Source organism: Globicephala melas, chromosome 14, assembly GCF_963455315.2.
Source record: "Globicephala melas chromosome 14, mGloMel1.2, whole genome shotgun sequence".
Classification (NCBI taxonomy): Eukaryota; Metazoa; Chordata; class Mammalia; order Artiodactyla; family Delphinidae; genus Globicephala; species Globicephala melas.
Genome location: NC_083327.1, coordinates 79,247,728 through 79,268,289, shown reverse-complemented (window position 1 = coordinate 79,268,289; position 20,562 = coordinate 79,247,728). Strand labels below are relative to the sequence as shown.

The 20,562-nt window shown below is 42.1% G+C and overlaps 1 protein-coding gene across 3 annotated transcripts in view; it reads right to left on the bottom strand.

Annotated features, from left to right (window-relative positions):
* The window catches only part of SNX9 (sorting nexin 9), a 136,921-nt gene that overhangs the window by 85,590 nt on the left and 30,769 nt on the right, over window positions 1-20,562 (bottom strand). The window contains exon 1 of one of the 3 annotated variants that reach the window (XM_030853065.3): window positions 5,810-6,559. The exons of 1 other annotated variant lie outside the window; for it this stretch is intronic. In XM_030853065.3, the coding sequence (XP_030708925.1) occupies window positions 5,810-5,821 (12 nt within the window). In that variant the 5' untranslated portion in view covers window positions 5,822-6,559. Of the gene's footprint in view, window positions 1-5,305; window positions 5,325-5,809; window positions 6,560-20,562 lie in introns of those variants that run through there. One more of the 3 variants, XM_060283784.2, reaches the window with a different exon arrangement.

Below are 20,562 nucleotides of genomic sequence, written 5' to 3'. Positions count from 1 at the left end.
AAAGTCCCTGTAACCCAGGAGGAGGGTAATGATAGTGAGGACTTTTGGACTTTAACGTACAAATAGTAACATATACGCTTACGACAACCAATTGAAAAAAGTGACATACAGGCATACCTCCTTTTATTTGCTTTGCATTATTGCACTTTGCAGATATTGCAGTGTTTACAAACTGAAGGTCTGTGGCAACCCTGAGCAGAGCAAGTCCACTGACACACCATTTTTCCAACAGTACCTGCTCACTTTGTGTCTCTGTCACCTTTTGGTAATTCTCCCAATACTACAAACTTTTTCATTATTATTATATGTGTTATGGTGACCAGCGAACTTTGGTGTTACTACTGTGACTCTTAATATTTTTAGCAATAAAGTACTATTTAATCAAGGTATATACATTGTTTTATAGACATAATGCTATTGCACACTTAACAGACTACCATATAGTGTAAACATCACTTTCAAACGCACTGGGGGGCAAAAAGTCCATGCGATTTGTTTTACTGCAGTAGTCTGGAACCAACCCACAACATCTCTGAGGTATGCCTGTAAGGAACTAAACCTTCTAAAAAGTTGAGGGGCGGGAATCCTCAGTGAATCTATACGATGGTAGCCAGAAATCCAAACACATCAATAAACACAAATAAAGCAAACAAAACCCTCTAGCCACAAAGACTGCCAAACAAGACGAAAAGGTAAAATTCAGTTACAGGCTTTTATATACCAGGAAAATATTTACCAAAAGAAAGCTAGTGAAACCACATTAACTTTTAGACAAAACCGTCTTTGAGAAAAAATGCACTATAAAGAGGGTCATTTAATAATGATAAAAAGTTCAATTCACCTGGAAGATAATACTAATCCTAACCTTAGAGAGATTTTTTAAATTCACCATTTTAACATCTCTGTCAAGTAGACCAAAAGACATTAAGATACAACAGATCAAGTAGAATTAGTAAGGATACAGATGGGAACAGCATAGTTAATAAGTGTATATGGACATATACAGAAAATATACATACATTGATTAGGGAATATATATATTCTTTTTATGCACAGGTGGAACATTTATAAAAACTGACTATATACTGGGTACAAAGTTAGCCTCAACAAATTTTCAGGTATGGTTATTAGTAACAATCAGACTCCCTGACCATGATGAAATTAAGTTTGAAATCATTAACAAAAAGATAAATAGAAAAACCCTATACTTTTGGAAATTAAACACATTTCTAACAATTCATGGGTTAAAGATAACTCTTTATTTTATTTATTTATTTAAAATTTATTTATTTATTTTTGGCTGTGTTGGGTCTTCGTTTCTGTGAGAGGGCTTTCTCTACTTGTGGCAAGCAGGGGCCACTCTTCATCGCAGTGCGGGGGCCTCTCATTGTCGTGGCCTCTCGTTGCGGAGCACAGGCTCCAGATGCACAGGCTCAGTAGTTGTGGCTCACGGGCCCAGTTGCTCCGCGGCATGTGGGATCTTCCCAGGCCAGGGCTTGAACCCGTGTCCCCTGCATTGGCAGGCAGATTCTCAACTACTGCGCCACCAGAGAAGCCCAAAGATAACTTTTTTTAAAATCTCAGAAGCATTAAGTTTTTTCCAATTACCTTAAAACATAACCAATTTCTCAAGTAATAATTAGTAAAACTGATTTATTTAAAAAACATTGCCAATAACTGAGCTGTAGATGTCTATTTTCCATTGTGCATGCACACTTTTAAAAAGTTTTTACTAAAATGCACAATTAAAAGAAACAAGCTTACAGGTGGAGCTAAATAGTTTTAACAGCCACCTATCTCAATGGAAAATCTTTTTGCTTTTTCAAACTGGAGAGGGAGGAATAGGGACAAGAAAATCAACATTCATTCATGGAATAACAGTTTATCAAGAGCCTGGTCTGTGCCTGTCACATAAGATACACAGAGGAGCAAACACACAGTCCATCCTCCTGCGGCTGACAGCATCCTAAAGGAGACAGCCACTGGGCAGAGAAACACATGTAAAACGGCAGTCTGCACGTATGATGTGACCCTGTAACAGGGGTCTGGGAGATCAGAAAGCTTTCTGTAGGAAGTAATGCTTTCAGCTGAGACATAATGTGTAAAAGAAGGTATGTAGGGGAAAAGGCCAGAGAACAGCATTCCAGAAAAGAGGAACAGCATATGCAAAGTTACAAAGTTTTTGGTGGGCAATCAGAGTAAAAAACTAATTTTCAGATGGTCAACACAGAAGCAGGGTATAGTAGAAAACTTTGCAGAATTTTTATGCTTTCTCATCTATTCCTTCTTTAATAAGAAATCGGTTGATGTTCCTACTGTCATAGAATTTTTCTGTGACTACAGAAATACTGTCTAGATATTCTATTTATGAAGACACTTAAAAAATATTACTGTTATGCTAAACTGAATGCTACCATTTTCCATACTGTTAAAAAAAACTATCAAAAACAACTTAATCTTTAAGACGCTTTAGAAAGATATTTCTACTCTTTTCTTCAATAAACCTCTTCAAAAAAGAGGTTTTTGCTCAGGAAAGACTACAAAGTATGCTTTCTAAACTCTTCTCGCTAATGTATATCATTGGAACACTCCTGAGCAATTCACTCTTTTCCTACCGCTAATTTCAACATTCCACACTCACTTCATTCAACCAGACAAGCACTATAACACAAATATACAACTTTAGACATTGGAGATGGAAAGAAAAGTTAAAAAAAAAAAAAAGCATCAGGGACTCCTAGAATCTGGTTCTAATGATTACTCCTAAAAGTGACTACCTAAGCACAAAAGGATTTAAATTAGTTACCAAAGGTTAACGGTGACATGGAAATTACAGCTAAATTATATAGCTATGGATTAACTTCGTTAACTAGTTCCTTCCTGTCCCTTTTGCTATATCTAGCCCCCCCAAAAAAAAATTCCTTTCCCAAGACTTAATAAGTAAATAAATAATTTATTCCTAAGTGCACCATATGACAGTGTAAAAATACAACCTGTAGTTCCTATTGGAAGTCAAGGCTACACACTCATATTAGCCTTTCGTTGTTTTTACTAAATGAGACAAGACTGGGACTCAAAGCAAATTCAGCATTCTCCTGAGTAATGATTAGAAACAAAGAACAGATAATTTCTTTAAAATGTGCAGTTACTGATTAACTTTCTTTGGCAGTGAAGAACTACCTAATTCATTTTTCTTCTAAAAGATAATTTCTTTCTATTGTGAATATACCAGTGCAGTTTTTTAAAAAGGATGATAGTTCAAAGATAACTGCATCTTCAAGAAAATATGTAAGAGCAATACATAAGAAAATTATATCTGAAGAGAACTGAAGGTATTTTCTGGTTAATTCAAAGGGAAACCCAACACTACCTAAAATATCCAGATATTGTATTTATTTCTTATCACTTAATGCTTGTAGCAGGAGCCTGAGTGCCATATGAGTCTTCAATTTTAAAAAAAGTTAGATGTTATTACTTACTATATGTATATTCTCTCTTACTAAAAAGTACCTACCCGATTAAATTAAAGAAAAAAACCCAAACTACTCAGATGTTGGTAAGGGCAGGGATGGGAAGTGGGCGGGGGGGGGTGTAACAAAATAAGGACAAATTTACTCTCTGGGAACAATTAAAAAATGAGACTTTGGTTTGATGTAAGAATCATCAGGAAGTAGGAAAACCAGAGAACTGAGAAGGTTCCTATATAAGTGCTTCTCTGCTCTTCCTTTTTTTTAAACCAGAAGTGGTTTGTCACAGTGTAAATATGGAAAGGAGTACCGTGTGGAATAGTGATTATAAAGGTGAAAGAAACCAAGACTCAGAATTACTGGAATCTGCCTTTGGAGGAGCAGACAATAAAGTAGTAAGTGCGGGCTTCCCTGGTGGCGCAGTGGTTGAGAGTCCGCCTGCCGATTCAGGGGACACGGGTTCGTGTCCCGGTCCGGGAAGATCCCACATGCCGCGGAGCGGCTGGGCCCACGAGCCATGGCTGCTGAGCCTGCGCGTCCGGAGCCTGTGCTCTGCAACGGGAGAGGCCACAACAGTGAGAGGCCCGCGTACCGCAAAAAAAAAAAAAAAGTAGGAAGTGCTTACACATGCTTTAAGGCTTGTGCTTAGTGAGGACAGATGCAATTCAAGTTTAGTACAAGAACTATTCTCCTTTCTAATTTTATAGAAAAACTAAGTTCAGGTTTAAGTATCAGATAAAATTTTCATTACATATACCAGCACTAGTTGGTAAGCTGGGTCCCACTCAAAGGACAGTCTATCTAATATGCATCAGTAGATCACGGTGCAAAATACCAAAACACTGACCACCTCTGAATAGGTATCGACCACAAACAGCTTTTAAGGTTGCAAGATGAGTATAAAATAGGATGTGTAACTGGTAATTTCTGGAATGTTTGGCAACAAACCTCAAAATCAAATTTCCTTAGAAATCCCTGGCTTAAGTTTTGTTTTAAAAAATATCAACACAAAATGATATACGTTAAAAAGGCAGCAAGTTCTATCACACCTAATAAAACCAAGGAAGAGCATAGCCAATAATATATTAACAAGAAGGTAATTATTTCAGTAACAGCAGGCAACAGGTTCCCTTAAGAATCTCCACTTTAAAAAAAATAAACACTACACCTAGGCAGATACAGAACAAAATTCCACGGACTGAAATATCAATCTGATCTTTCAAAGGGATTTGAAATTTATCAGCTTTCAAAGTTCTCTCTCTACCAAAAACAAAAACCCAACAACAACAATCTAAGGTTTTCACCAACCCAAGAGAAGCTTCGAGGTTTCAAAAGTAAATATGGTAGAGGGTGCTGATGTTTATAAAGGGGACACTACTAAAACTATTTGCAAAAATCAATCAAATAAAAAAGTCAACTCAAACCCCATCACTGGCTCGTGGAGGGGAGCGTGGCTTTCCCATTACTAGGTGACATCTAGAACTAAAGAAAACGCCCCAGCCCAGGGAGCGGGAGATGGACGCTCCTGCAGACTCAGGTAGCAAGGGGTGACCGCTAATTCCACCGACAATACCGTAAAATAAGCAAATCAGCACTCCTGGCCAATTACCAAGCGCGAGTCAAAGTTCCACCACGTAATTCGGGCCTGGCCCTTTTTTTAAGCAAACACGTAATTGAAAGCAGAGTCATTTCCCTCTTTGCATTTTATTCATGCTGGAAATAACATTCAAACCAAAAAGGTAGCAAAACAAAAGAAAAAAAACAGGAAAACTGAGGGAAGTGGAGGAGCGGGGCGTTCCACTGTCGTTTTCCCTCCCCGGGAACCCTCGTTCACCGACCTGGATTTTAAATTCTCAGTCCTCCCCGGCGGGGGTCGGGCCCCCGAAAGCGGCCCGTGGAGCCGGGGTCCCACCCTCTGCGGAAGGAGGGGACGCTGCTCCCGCGGCGGCCGGACGCGCGGGGAGGTGAGGGGTGGACTCCACTCGGGAAAGAGTCGGGGCTCCCGGCTGTCAGGCGGCTCCTTGGAGCGGGCGCCGGGGCTGCGGGAACTTCTCTCTCTCCCGGCGGCCGCGGCCCACGCTCAGGCGCAAACTTTGCAGACGGAGCCGCAAGCGGCCGGGGTCCCGCCCCGAGACCCTCCCGCGCCGCCAGCCGAGCCCCCGGGCGCCCGAGCCCCGGCCACCCGCCCGCTCCGCGTAACCCGAGCCCTGCGGGGGCCGGGTGGGCCCCGGCGCGACCTCTCGGCCTCCCCGGCGGCGCCGCCGCCCGTGCCCGTGGGCACGACCCTCCCGCGCCGCTGCTGGGCCGACCGGCCGGCCGGGCCTGGGCCGCGCGCCCCTCACCTTGGTGGCCATGGCGGGCGGATCCCTGGCCCGGGACGGCCGGCTCCTCTCCCGCGCCGCGTCTGTCGGCCCGAGTCGGCCGGACGAGGGCGAAGGCAGCGGCGGCTACGGCTGGGCCCCGGCGCGGCGGCGGCGGCGGCGGCGGCTCCGCCTCGGCCCCGAGTCTCGGCTCTGGGCGACTCCAGCCGCCGCCCGCTCCTCCAGTTCCTGAAACTCCCCGGCTGCGCGGCCCCCGCCCCCGCCGGCCGAGCCTCCCATTTACCGCGGCGTGCGCGGCGCGGCCGGCGGAAGCGCGCCCGGTGCCCTCGGCCGGCCCGGCCTCCTCTCCCACTTTCCGCCCCCGCCCGGAGCCTCCGCCCCGGGCCGCGCCTCCGGGCGCCCTTTGTTCCAGCGCTCCGGGCCGCGTCCGCGAGTGGCGGCTGGGGCCGGATCACGGCCCCCGGCCGCTCCCCGCCTGGCCGCCCGTGGGGACGGTGAAGGGGACTGGGGACACGCTTTGAGGGAACGCCTGCCCGGGGAGCCGAGTCCCGCCCGCCTCCGGCCGTCCACCGCGGCTGAAGTTTCGGTGCGAGATGCACGGGGGTGCGACCAGAGCTCTGCGTCCCCCCGCGGGCACGAGTCACCGACGGGATCTTTGTCCCGCGTCGGGATGGCTGTGGGGCCGGTCGAGCTCTGGGCTGAGTGAAGTGAGTGTTCAATAAACAGCCGGCACGGAGCGGAGCAATGGCTTCCTAGTCCGACTGGCCCTCCGAGGAGGATCTGCCTCCAGCCTGCAGCTGACCGCGGGCTGTGGTCCCGGCTGGGGCTTCTGGGCCCGGACGCTTGGGAATTTCGTTCTGAGGCGCCCCATTAACCTCCTTCTGGGCTGTTGATAAATTTAAAAATGTCTCAGGGCCCCAGAGGTTTGGGGGAGACAACAGGTTTCTCGAAATGGAAACGAGAGGTCTAAAATTTTCCATTTTCTTATCAAAAGGTTTCTCTTCAGAGTCGGATGTATGGACTTTATTAATAAATGAATGACTTAAAATGAGCAGCAAGATTTTCACTCAAGTACAAAAGCCATGACTGGAAGACACATCTTGATGGATATATTAGCACAGTAAATCTTGTTTTTATCAACAGGAATATATATACATATATTTTTTAAATAGGCAACTATCAAAAATCAACTTCAGGCCAGGAAAGCGGTATTTAATGTCAAATTGTGTCCTCTCAAAAATACTCTGACTTCCAGAGATTTCATTGGTTATGTCCAACAATGGGGTTTAAAATGGATATGATACTACAATGTTTTCTGTGAATTTTTGTGTTTGCTGAGCTCAGGGCCACAGCTATAATCATCCTAATATTCATAAATAGTTGTCTTTCTAAGTAAAAGTAAAGTTGCAGGCTGACATTTATTGACAACCTACTTGCTATGTAGTAGACTTTTAACATGCCTTAATCTCACTTGATCCTTATAGGAAACCTTTGAGAAAGTCGTTGTTGGTCACTATTTACAGACATGAAGAAATCAAGTCTCACTTAAATAACTTGGCTGATTTGGTAATACTTAACAAAATTAGAAATGACCATAACCTTGGAACTAGCAGCTCTACTTCTAGGAATTTATTCTGCCAGCACACTTGTCTAAGTGAGCAAAGGTGCTTTCAGTAAAGCATTGTTCTATAATAACCCCAAACAGAAAGTAACCTATATGTTTGTTAATCTGACGGTTTCAATAAATATGGTATATCCATACAAATGAAATACTAGGAAGTCCATAAAAATGCTAACATTTTAAGAGGTATTAATAAAAGTAAAAAGAACATTAGGTATAGTACAATCCATTGTGTAAAAAATATGAAAATACATTGTATATGCCTAGGAAATTGCTGAAAAGATTCACCAGAGGCTAATGTCAGAATTTTTGAATATGTATATGTGTTACTTTATCTTAAAAAACAAGTTTATATTTTAACAACTAAATAGATATGTTGACTAAGAGTACACAGTGGTACGTGGGAAAGCCAAGATTTGAACTTGGGTAATAGTGTAAGTAATGAATTTTCCTTATTCTTTTAAATTTGAAAGCTGGCTACAGCTTCCTGCCACAGTTCAACAATGCATTTTTTTTTTAACAATGCATATTTTGATAGGAAGGTGCAAAGTCAGGTTCACTCCTGTGACCTATGCCTTTCTGCATGCAAGTTCTAGACAACCCATCAGCCTAGGCACCCAGCACCAAGAAAGCAGGACCAGGGACATCCCTGGCGGTCCAGTGGTTAAAGCTCCGTGCTTCCAATGCAGGGGGCCAGGGTTTGATCCCTGGCTGGGAACTATGATCCCACATGCTGCACGTGGTGTGGCAAAAAAAAAAAAGAAAAGAAAGAAAGCAGGAGGAGAGTTCAAGCTTTCCCTACTTGAACAATTTCTGTAACCCTGGCTTCATTTTTAGAGGTAACCAGGTTGTAAGTGTCCATCATCGGATGAATGGATAAAGAAGATGTGGCACATATATACAGTGGACTATTACTCAGCCATAAAAAGAAACGAAATTGAGCTATTTGTAATGAGGTGGATAGACCTAGAGTCTGTCATACAGAGTAAAGTAAGTCAGAAAGAGAAAGACAAATACCATATGCTAACACATATATATAGAATTTAAGAAAAAAAAATGTCATGAAGAACCTAGGGGTAAGACAGGAATAAAGACACAGACCTACTGGAGAATGGACTTGAGGACACAGGGAGGGGGAAGGGTAAGCTGTGACAAAGCGAGAGAGAGGCATGGACATATATACACTACCAAACGTAAGGTAGATAGCTAGTGGGAAGCAGCTGCATGGCACAGGGAGATCAGCTCAGTGCTTTGTGACCGCCTGGAGGGGTGGGATAGGGAGGGTGGGAGGGAGGGAGACGCAAGAGGGAAGAGATATGGGAACATATGTATATGTATAACTGATTCACTTTGTTATAAAGCAGAAACTAACACACCATTGTAAAGCAATTATACTCCAATAAAGATGTAAAAAAAAAAAAAGAAGTAACCAGATTGACATCAAACTGAGAATGACCAATGCAAATTAATGTAAGTATTTAAATAAAGGTGAGATCACTACCTGTGTTACTGAGGTGTAGTCACTGACATAATCCTCAAGTGAACCTGATCTCCAGCTCCATCTGCTACCACCCTCCTGGGGCTCTCCTCCGACGCATTGGCCTCTCACTTCCTCCTGACTCCTGACCTTCACACTGCCTTCCACGGAGAGGACCAGGACTGGCTCTGGGGCGTGTGACCTGTGCAGTCTCGCAGGGCCCCATCCTTGCGTTAATGCTCTGCCTGTGCCATCTTTAGATTCTTAATAGTTTTGAACAAGGGGCTTCACATTTCCATTTTGCACTGGGACTCTCAAATTATGTCGCTGATGTTGTTTCTTTGTCTGAAATACCTGCCACCCATCCACCATCCACTCCCCCTCCACCACACCCACACGCCTTGCTAACCTTCCACTCATCCTTCAGAGCTCCCCAGAACTGTCACAGCAGTTAACATTTGTCAGGGACATCTTCGCTGTCCCAAGTCTAAGTTAAGTTCTATTGATAGAAGTTTTCTGATATAAGTTTTCATGGTACTGGTTTCCTTGCCTTTGGAAACATCTCAGTCTGTAATTCGTTAGAGCGACCATTTGCCCGCCTCCCCCATCAGACTGTAAGTTAAGGAGAGGAGGCCCGGTACCCCTGTCTTGCACCTGCCTCTAGCATCACAACAAGCTCATAGTAAGCCCCCACTAATACTTTGTGAAATGAACGAATAAATGAATGGATGAGAGGGGCTGCAAATCACAAATAATAATCACAAATGCCTGCGTTTACTTTCAAACAACTCATAGAATTCTACGAAACATGTTTGAAAACCACCGTCTCTATCATTACCTAAGTTAATGTGAAACATTACACGATACAAGTTTTCTGAAAGTTTTATTACTCGATATCGTGTTTTTTGAAAAAATAGGGCTTCCCTCGTGGCACAGTGATTAAGAATCCACCTGCCAATGCAGGGGACACGGGTTTGAGCCCTGGTCCGGCAAGATCCCACATGCCACGGAGCAGCTAAGCCCGTGCGCCACAACTACTGAGCCTGCGCTCTAGAGCCCTCATGCCACAACTACTGAGCCCGTGCACTACAACTACTGAAGCCTGCGCGCCTAGAGCCCATGCTCCGCAACAAGAGAAGCCACTGCAATGAGAAGCCCGTGCACCGCAACGAAGAGTAGCCCCCGCTCACCACAACTAGAGAAAGCCCGTGCGCAGCAATGAAGACCCAACATAGCCAAAAATAAAAATAAATAAATTCATTTTAAAAAAAAGAAAAAAAATACTCTTCAGAAGTGTTAATCCTCTACGACAATGTTTTATAAGGTAATGTTGATTTTGATTGCTATAATTGAAAATGAAAATGCTAAATTAAGTAGTATTTACTGGAGATGGAGTACCCAATTCATTATTTAAAATGAAATAAATAAAGATTAAATTGTATTCAAGATAATACTCTTTAGATACTCTTTAGTGTGACATCATTGAAGTGCACATCTCCTGTGTACTTTCTAGTTATTGCTTGGCATTTGTCTTGGATGTAATTACCACGTACATGAAATGATAAAATGGCAATCCTCTCACTTATGGGTGTAAAAATGTGACCAGGGCGGTTAAATGACTTACCCATGGCCACAAATTAAGTCAGAGCGGAGACAAGAGCCCAATTCTCTTATCACAGGTCTCCAAAACATGTCATTTTCAAATTAAAAATATTTTAGGTAAGAGGTTTGAAGGGCGTTTTGTGACAGTCAAGGCAGTCACTGCTAAAAACAGGACAAGGACTCCTGAGCTGTGGTAGGAGCCACCCACCCACACTAGCAGGACAGAGGAGGTGTGGCATCCTTTCCTCTCACCTCATGGAGCCCAGCCACCCAGTGGGACAGGAGCTTCTCCCTAACTAGAAAGCTGACTGCACTCAGGATCATCATGAAGAGCCCTGGGCCAAGCTGGGAAGTAGGTGGTTTCCTCTTCTGCTTACCTTGATCACCCATTCATACCTCTTTCTTCTGTCCCTTCCTCCTCCCTAGACAGCCTTCCTCAGAGGTGGTGCCTTACATCCTGGCCCTCAGATCCCAGAACCCTGGCGTTGAGCCTGGCACAGGCCAAGTTCAGTTATTTCCTTTACAGCCAAGTTCAGTTATTTCCTTTACTCCTAGGGATGAGAACACAATTGATTAGTTAAGGAATTTGACTTGCATCTGCGGACGCTTTCAGTTATAACTCGATTGCACCATCAAAAGAAAAAAGAGCTGTAGCCAGAGCAACAGAGCCGCTCTGTTTGGGCTTTGCGCTCTTTTTATTATGCCCAGGAAAAGGGAGTGATAAGTATTCCTAGGAAGCCTGTGCTAGTGACACAGCTGGTGGCGATGGGTTTGTTCAGTAACGGTTGTATGTTATGACTATACACTTAGGAAGTTAAAGCACTTTGTTTTAACTGCAGAAATTAATATTAATTTCCTTGTTGAAGCTCAGAAACTCTCCAGCCCCAAACTCGTTGCTTTTCACATTGAAAGGATCGTTTTTAAAAGTCATCTTTCAAGAACTTGAAGTTTCTTAGATACAACTATGATGATTCAGCAAACCACAAGTACAGTCCCCATCCCACTTCCCTTCTCTCTTTTTTCCTTAGGACCCCAGACTTTGGTGTCAACAGATCTGGATTCTGTTACTTATATACCATGTGACCTTAGGTACATGACTTAACTTCTCTCATCCTCAGTTTCCTGAACTATAAAAAGGGGGTAACAGTAGTACCTACTGCATGGCTTTGTTGTATGGGTTAAACTAGCTAATGAGCTCATAGGACTTAGCAGAATAAGCTCTCAAGAAATATTAGTTATAATTCTTCTTGTTTCTTTCTTATGTCATAATTAGATTGTCCTTATGTTCCAATAACTCAAAGCCCAACTAAGTGCTAGGTCATGTGGAAAGTGAATGTTGCCTGCCATTCCACTAACCAAGGAATGTTACTGCCATCAAGCCTTCAGCCACTGCAGCTGCCCTCACCCCTCCACGATGCGCCCTGGTGGGAATTCAGGATGGAGAACAACAGGAAGCATTCTATGCCCTGGATACTGGCCCAGATAAGACACATATCTAAGGAATAATATCAATGAATCCACACTCTTGCATCTTCCCATACATAAAGCACTAAAATCATTAACTTGATTAACAGATGTTAATCATTAACACCTGTTATTTGTGATTAGCAGTAATTTTTTTTTTCAGTAATCTTTTGATTTTTTTCCCAGCAAAAACTCCTATATATCCTTGTAACCGAACTCAGGTCCAGCTGCTCACCACTCAAAAATCAATACCTGAGGGACAAATGTTGGTAGAAAGGAAAGTTGCTTTTAATCAGAAAGCCAACAATCTGAGGAGAAGGCAGACTCATGTCCCCCAAAAACCAACTCCGAAGATTCTGCTGAGCCATGAAAGTTTTTAAATGGGAAGGGGGAAGTAATCTCAGTTAATCAGTGAGACGGGGGATTAAACTCCTAGCCATTTACCACTGCGTGTGGGCTTGTCGACTCCTCATGATGTTTCTTTAGATGTTATCTTCTTCACACAGTCTGTTCGTGATATTACTGAAGGGGAAGCTAGGGAAGAGATCTGTTAATTACTTATTCTTCATTTCTACTTCTTTGATCTACGGAAAGAACCAACAGGTTAGGCAAGGTATTGTGTGATCCTAAGATTTGAAAAGTGTGCTTGGGCCAGAGATGAGCAGAGCACGGGGTGGGGGGGCGCCTGGTTTGAGGCTAGTTACAATGTAGCTTTGCTGAAGTGACGAGAAAAGGGGCTTCCTTCTGAGAGCAGTTTCCTGCAAAGAGCTGCTTACAAATCCCCCCCATCAGCTATCATTCCATTTCTCTGGGATTAGGGATGAAGGTCCATCTTCTGTAACTGCTTCATGCTGAGAAGGAGCGTGGAGGTCTTAGAGTGAGATATAGAAATGGAGTTGAAGCATCTCTTTGCTGACAGTTTTAGTTGCCTGCTTGCTTACAAATACAGGCAGAACAAGCTACAATTATTTTGATGCTCACAAAGAGATTATTACGAGTGTTAATCCCATACTCTTTTTTTTAGTTAATTAATTTTCTGGCTGAGTTGGGTCCTCGTTGCTGTGTGCGGGCTTTCTCTAGTTGCGGCGAGCGGGGGCTACTCTTCGTTGCGGTGCGCGGGCTTCTCACTGCGGTGGCTTCTCTGGTTGCGGGGCACGGGCTCTAGGCGTGCGGGCTTCAGTAGTTGTGGCACGTGGGCTCAATAGTTGTGGCTCACGGACTCAGTAGCTGTGGTGCACGGGCTTAGTTGCTCCGCGGCATGTGCAATCTTCCCGGACCAGGGCTCGAACCCGTGTCCCCTGCACTGGCAGGCAGATTCTTAACCACTGCGCCACCAGGGAAGCCCTATCCCATTCTCTTAAGGCCAGTTTTTGGACTTGTGCTACCCATGGACTCAGTACTGCTCACAATGGAGCCGCTTATGTCATGGCTGCAGTCTGGTCATCATGCAGTTCGTTTTTTCCCTGTGGCGGCAGTTTCAGTATCTGTAAAACAGTTCAGGAGTGTGCCTCAGACACTGCGTCTGGGACTCTATTGTCCTAATCATTAGCTGCCTGAGCCTGCTCCTTTGGGACTCAGGGAGGCCTGGGAGGCTTCAGTTTTCTACAAACAAGAGGCAGGGGACATGGAGGGCCTTTGTACTTGTCGGGGGAGGGGCACAGGGTTCTGCTCGGTTCCGTCCCAGCTCCTCTCTTACCTCTTCGGAGCAGTTCCTCAGATCTATCTGAGAGGCTCTCTTCCAGGCTATTGTCCTCAGTAAGGTCCCAAATAAAACTTAACTCACAACTTTCTGGTTGTGCAATTTTCTTCAGCCGACAGTCAAATAATGTGAAACTAATGTGGGAATATGAAACTGTGAAAAGTAATGTGAACAGGATGGTCACCTACTGTACATGTTGGAGGATGGGAAGAGTGGAGAATAGTACGGACCGCAGAGTCAGCCTGGGTCCGGCACACGGATATATCTTCTCCCACTTTATGAGTTAAATGAGGTTAAAGTGAACCTCAGGGGTGGCCTTGAAAATAAACAGCAGAAAGGGGTGCAACAGGTGCTTTTCCAATCACAATAAATGTTTTAAGCCTTCACCTTGTACCCAGCGTTGGGCACTGTTACAGGTGTTAGAGATAAAAGTCCCTGCTCCCTTAGAACTTACGCTCTGCAGAGGGTCGGGGAAAACAATAAACTACAAATAAGTATACAACATGTCAGGTGTTTTAGCAAGTCCTTTGAAGAAAAATCAAGCCAGGCAAGGATATAAAGAGAAGTGGGAGAGGTTATTCTATATTGATAGAAGGCTTGCCTTTGGTGTTAGGATAGCCCAAGGTATGAATAAAAATGTTGGGGTTTTGTTTTGGCTGGTTGGCTGATGGGTTGGTTTTAATTTTTGTTTCATTTTGACTACATCACTTCTCTCTCTTCACTGTTCGGAAGACTCAATCCATGCTATAATAATGGGACATAGTGTCCAGAACTGAAGATTTAGTGGGAGTCGGATTGCTAAGATCTGAGCAGGCAGGAAAGGGCAGGAGGTAATGGCGGGAAGAGGCTGGAGGTCGGTGAGGCTGCACAGATGGCAGGGGTGGCACGGGCAGCCAGGGTTGGGCCTCAGCAGGGACTGTTTGCTCTGGGATCTATAAAAGACTGCTCAGTTTGGATAGCCCTGATTCCCAGAAGGAAGGTTGGGACAGAAGAATGAAATCAGGGTAGTAATGGTAAGACTGGCGAACCAGTTGGCTTCCCAAATGAGCTCCTAGCCTCCAGGATCAATGGTGTTCCCTAAAACCTTACCCTAGGATGTCGCTTTGATTTTCTGACCTGTTACGGACGGACTCTGGTGTGAGTCCTCAGAAACAAACTTACACTCAGTGACTGGGCACAAAGTAGACAACAGTGGGAGTAGGAATAGTTGGGTGGCAAAGGACATTTTATTAGCTCATGTGTCATTGCTCAAGTCACAGGCTATGCAGAGTTACTTTAAAGCTAAAGTCCCACCTAACACACTAGCACACACAAACACACACTCTTATATTTCTTCTTTGTGAAAGGCAATTCTAGTGACAGTGGTTGTGAGACACAAGTGCAGGACATTTGCCACTACTACCCTTATTTAGAGTCGGGTGTTGTGAATTACAGCCTCTGTCCCTTGGAGTCCTGTTCTCCCCCAGGCCTTTGATCAGAAAGGCCACCGCTGCTGAGTGCTGAATGGTGAGCACATGGCCCTGGACTTGGACAGTCCTTGGCTTGAAGCTCATTTCTGCTGCTCACCAGCTGTGTGAATTTGAGCAGGTTATTTCATCTCAATCCTGAATTTTCTCATTTATACTGTTACTGCCCTGCAGCTTACTTAGCAGATTCTGTGAAATAGTTATCAATACCTATGCATTTGGTGGTCTTCACTCCTGGGTGTCAATTTCTTATTGTGGTTCTCAGATCTATAATGAATATTCTAATATGCTGACCCACAATGATTACAGCTGTTTTATTAGTCACATCCAGGACCTGTCTTTGTCGACTCCTATAGCACTTCTGTCTTCTTTGCCTTCCCAGTCATTCTTCTCTTTCTTCATCCTCACTGTGTTTCATTTAGTCATGTGATACATTTAATCTCTTCCCTAATGTGTCTAGCATCTCTACCCTAGTTTCTCAGAATTTTTACAGGCACCTCAGCAATTTTCTGCTTCTTAAGATCATTAATCTCTGATTAAGTCAGGAAATGTCAAAATGCAAAATATTCTTTTAAGTAAATAAGTGCACAGAAAAACTCACAATTCTTATAAGCTCTGCGTTAGTTTCAAAATAAGTAACCAGTTTTATGTTATACTTTGTAGGAATGGAGACATTCCAAGCTTAAATTTTTTAAGTATTAAATAAAGAATTGTTCGGAAACACATGTGGTTCTCATAAACAGTCGCTATCTACCAGTCACCTGTCCATGCCAACATCTGTAAAGTAACGGTGTGGCTTTCAGGGGGCGATTGTCAGGTCGTTGACTGGAGTAATGCACACAAGAGGCCAGGCCCAGCGCATGGCACACGCTAGGTGTTCAAGAAGCAGTGGCTCTTTTTAGAGCTAGTTTGGTCTATTAGCTGCTTTTTATTTCATTCAAAAAATATTTATTGAGAGCTATGTGCAAAGAGCTGCGGTAGATAAACTCAAAGTTATGAAAAATGCATTTTGTGCTCCCCTAGAATTTGAAATAGCACAAGGATACACCACAAGAAAGATCACAAGTGCTACCACACTCTGAGGCCCTAACATAGTCCTGGCTCTCTATTCACTCTTACTGGACAAATGTCCTCTGCTCCTTCCTAGAAACAATACTCTCATGTTATTGCCGTGAGAACCACTGGGAGAAATTCCTGTGTTTTAGAGAAGCTGTGGTTTCAGAAGTAAAAAGAGGGGAAAAGTTGTGAAAAGCAGAACAATTTAGGGGAGTCAGTCAAACCACACTGCTCCGACCTCAAACCCTAATACTCTCACTCCAGGGCTGGTGTGCTTTGCAATCATCCCCTGTCTCCCACTGGGACAATGAGAGACTAATTTAGCATGTTGTTTTGAAAATGTAATTGTTTTGGGGGAGGATTAAGGAACTATTGGTAACGTGGGTAAAACCAACCTGATAAATATTCAGTAGATAGAAGTCATTTAAATGAAGGGGAAGTGAATGATTTTGTAACACGGTTACTAACTCTGCTAGAAATCAGGTATCTGTGCTCTGAGCAGGACTGGGTCACCTGAAACAGGCATCCAAGTTCTCTTTCAGTGGGCACTGTTCTTAGGCCTGGCTACATAATTTGCAGGTCCAAGATCAAAAGGAAGATGTTCAAAAATGATTATGAATTTCAAAAGAGGGACTTCCCTGGCAGTCCAGTGGTTAAGACTCCACACTTCCAATGCAGGGGGCGTGGGTTCAGTCCCTGGTTGGGGAACTAAAATCCCATAAGCTTTGCAGCATGGCCAAAAAAATATAAAATAAAATAAAATAAAGAACAGGGACTATATCAAACTGAAAAGCTCTGTACAGCCAAGGAAACTACCAACAAAATGAAAAAGGCAACCTATGAAATGGGAGAAAATATTTGCAAACCATATATATCTGATAAGGCGTTAATATTCAAAATATATAAGGAATTCATGCAACTCAATAGCAAAAAACCAAATAACCTGACTTTAAAATGGACAAAGGGTCTAAGTAGACATTTTTCCAAAGAAGACATGCAAGTGGCCAACAGGTAGATGCAAAGGTGTTTAGCATTGCTAATCATTGGGTAAATTTAAATCAAAACTGCAATGAGATATCACCTCAGACTGTTTAGGGTAGCTATTATCAAAAAGATAAGAAATAACAACTGCTGGTGAAGGTGTAAAGAAAAGGGAACCCTTGTGCACTATTGATGAGAATGTAAATTGGTTCAGCCATTATGCAAAACAGTAATGGAAGCACCTCAAAAAATTAAAATTAGAACTACCATGTGATCCAGCAATCCCACTTCTGAATATACATTTAAAGGAAATGAAATCACGATCCCAAAGAGATATCTGCACTTCCATGTTCATTGTAGCATTATTCTAAATAGGCAAGATATGAAAACAACCCAAATGTTCTTTGACATGTGAAATGTGATATGAAGGAATATTATTCAGCCATAGAAAAGAAGGAAACCCTGACATGTGCAACAACATGGATGAACTTGAAGGACATTATACTACGCAAAATAAGCCAGACACAGAAAAAAAATACTGTATGATCTCACTTACATGTGGAATCTAACAAAGTTGAGCTCATAGAACCACAGAGTAAAATGGTGGTTGCCAGGGGCTGGGGAGGGGTTGGGATGGAGAATGAGGAGATGTTTTAGTTATAAGCTGAATGTGTTCTGTTGTGATCTAATGTACAGCATGGTGACTACAGTTAATGATACTGTATTGTATACTTGAAATTTGCTAATAGAGTAGATCTTAAGTGTTCTCAACACACACACACAAATGGTAACTGTGTGGGGTGATGAATGTGTTAATTAACTTGATTGCAGCACTAATTCACAATGTATACATATATTAAATCATTATGTTGTACATCCTAAATGTAAATAATTTCTATTTGTCAATTACACCTCAATAAAGCTGGAAAAAAATTTTAATTTAAAAATAAAGCTAAAAAAAGAGAGCAAATGTCTCAACAAAAGCACAGGGTGAACAACATCAGAAAATTCAGGACAGATTTAAAAGAAAAGTGGGATGTGATTAAAAAGGGAGTAGAGAGAATGTAGAAAGCAATTGATATTAGAAGTGAAAATCACAAGCATGGTCCAAATTGATGAAAGACATCAATCCACAGATTCAAGTAACTCAGCATCCCCTAAGCAAAGTAAATACACAGGAAACAGTAACGAGCTACACAAACTATGGTCTAAAAACAGAAGATAGCAAGAAAGACTTTAGAGACTACAGAGGGAAAATTAACAAGAAAAAAGCTGATACCTAAGGTCTCAACATAAATAAGACAGCTATCAGTGGAGCGCCATTTTTAAAGTGGCAAAGAAATCGCCTGTTAAAACAGAATTCAATACCCAGCAGCAATACTGTATAGTATAATATTTCCATTTTAACTATTCTTACTTGTTTGATTCAGTGTCATCAATTACATTCACAATGCTGCGCAACCATTACCACTATCTGTTTACAAAACCCTTTCCTAACCTCAAATAGAAACTCTGTACCCATTAAGCAATCTCTCCACATTTTCTTCTCCCCCTCAGTCCCTTGTAAATGCTTATCTGCTTTCTGTCTCTATACATTTGCCTATTCTAGATATTTTATATAAGTGCAGTTATTATACAATATTTGTCCTTTTGTGTCTGGTTTATTTCACTCAGCATAATATTTTTAAGGTCTGCTCAAGTTATAGTGCATACCAGAATTTCATTCTTTTTTATGTCTGGATGACATTTTATTGTATGTATATACATACCACCACATCATTCCATTTTATCTTTAGAATATACAATGGATGTAGTTTCAGAACAATAAATATAGTTCTACAATGATTTTTTTTTGCCTTTTAAAAATGAGAACTGTGTCAGTATGCAAAAGAGCGAGTATAATATATATGTGCATTTTAATTTAAAATATTTTAAAAACCTAAAGAGTTATAGAAATGGATGGCAGTGGTGGTTGCACAACAAGGTGAATGTGTTTAATAGCACTGAACTGTACAACTAAAAATGGTTAAGACAGCTAATTCTATGTTATGTGTATTTTACCACAATAAAAAAAAGAAAATTAAAAAATCCTTAAAAGCTAACACCACGCAGCTTAAGAACAGAGCATTCCCAGCACTCTGAAGCTATGTGCTTCATCCCAAGTACATCCTCTGCTTTCCCTCTTTGGCGTGTAAACACATATGTAAACATATGTGTGCTTTTTATAGTCTCACTCTAGGTAGGTATCTCTAAACAATATATTGTTTATTTTTGCCTGGTTTTTGTACTTTAAATAAATGAAATATATGTTTTCTAATGTGACTTTATTTTTTTAATGTTTTTGAAATTCATTCATAGCTATACCTTATTCATTTTCGCTACTATATGCTGTTCCATTGAATATACCACAATGTATTTATTAACTTTACTGTGAATGGACAAGGGTTGTCTCTAGTTTTGCTGTAATAAACAGTACTATTTTGAACTTTCTTGTACATGTATATACTTAGGCCTGGTACTGTTGGGTTCCAGAATGTGCATATTTTCAATTTTACCAGGAAATACCAATTTTTTTTCCCAAAAGGATTGTATGAGTTCTTATTGCCTCTGACACTTAGTATTGTCCAGTTACTTGATTTTTGCCAATGTGATAGGTATAATACAGTATTATAACTGTGTTTTTCATTTTTCCCTCATACAAATCAGGATAACCATGTTTTTTATTTGTTTATGGGCCATTCATATTTTCTCTTCTGTGAAATTCCTGTTTATTTCTTTGGCCCATTTTTCTGCTGGGATATTTGCTTTTTTCTTATTGATTCACACTAGATCTTTTTACTCTGGGAATCATCTCTTAGTCACATGTGCTACAGATCTCGATCCAAGGTGGGCTTTTTTCTCACTCTATACCTGTGGTTGAATAAAATTTCTTAATTTTAATGTGCTCCAATTATCTGGCTTTTTCATTTACAGTTTATGATTTTTGTGTCTTGTTTGAGAAATTCTTCCTTACTCTGACGTCATAATTTGTATTTTCTCCTAAAAGCTTTAAAGTTTTGCCTCTCATATTTGTGTTTGTCAGGGTATCCTATGCTCCACTGTAATAACAAGTAAGCCCCAATATTTTAGGCATTTACCACAATAAAAGTTTATGTATTGCTCACCCAAAGCCCAGTGTGAAAGATCCTGATTGGGTAGCTCTCCAAGGCATATCTGCTCAAAGTGTGACTCAGGGACCCAGGCTGCTCTCATATTGGGGTTTCTCCCTCTTGTCGCTTTGAGGTCACTATCATCCATCTAACTGATGGGGAGAACAACTGTTGGGGATGCCCACCAAATACTCAACCATCTTGTTAGGAGTGACATATTACTTCTGCTCATGTTCCATTGGCCAGAAATAATTATATG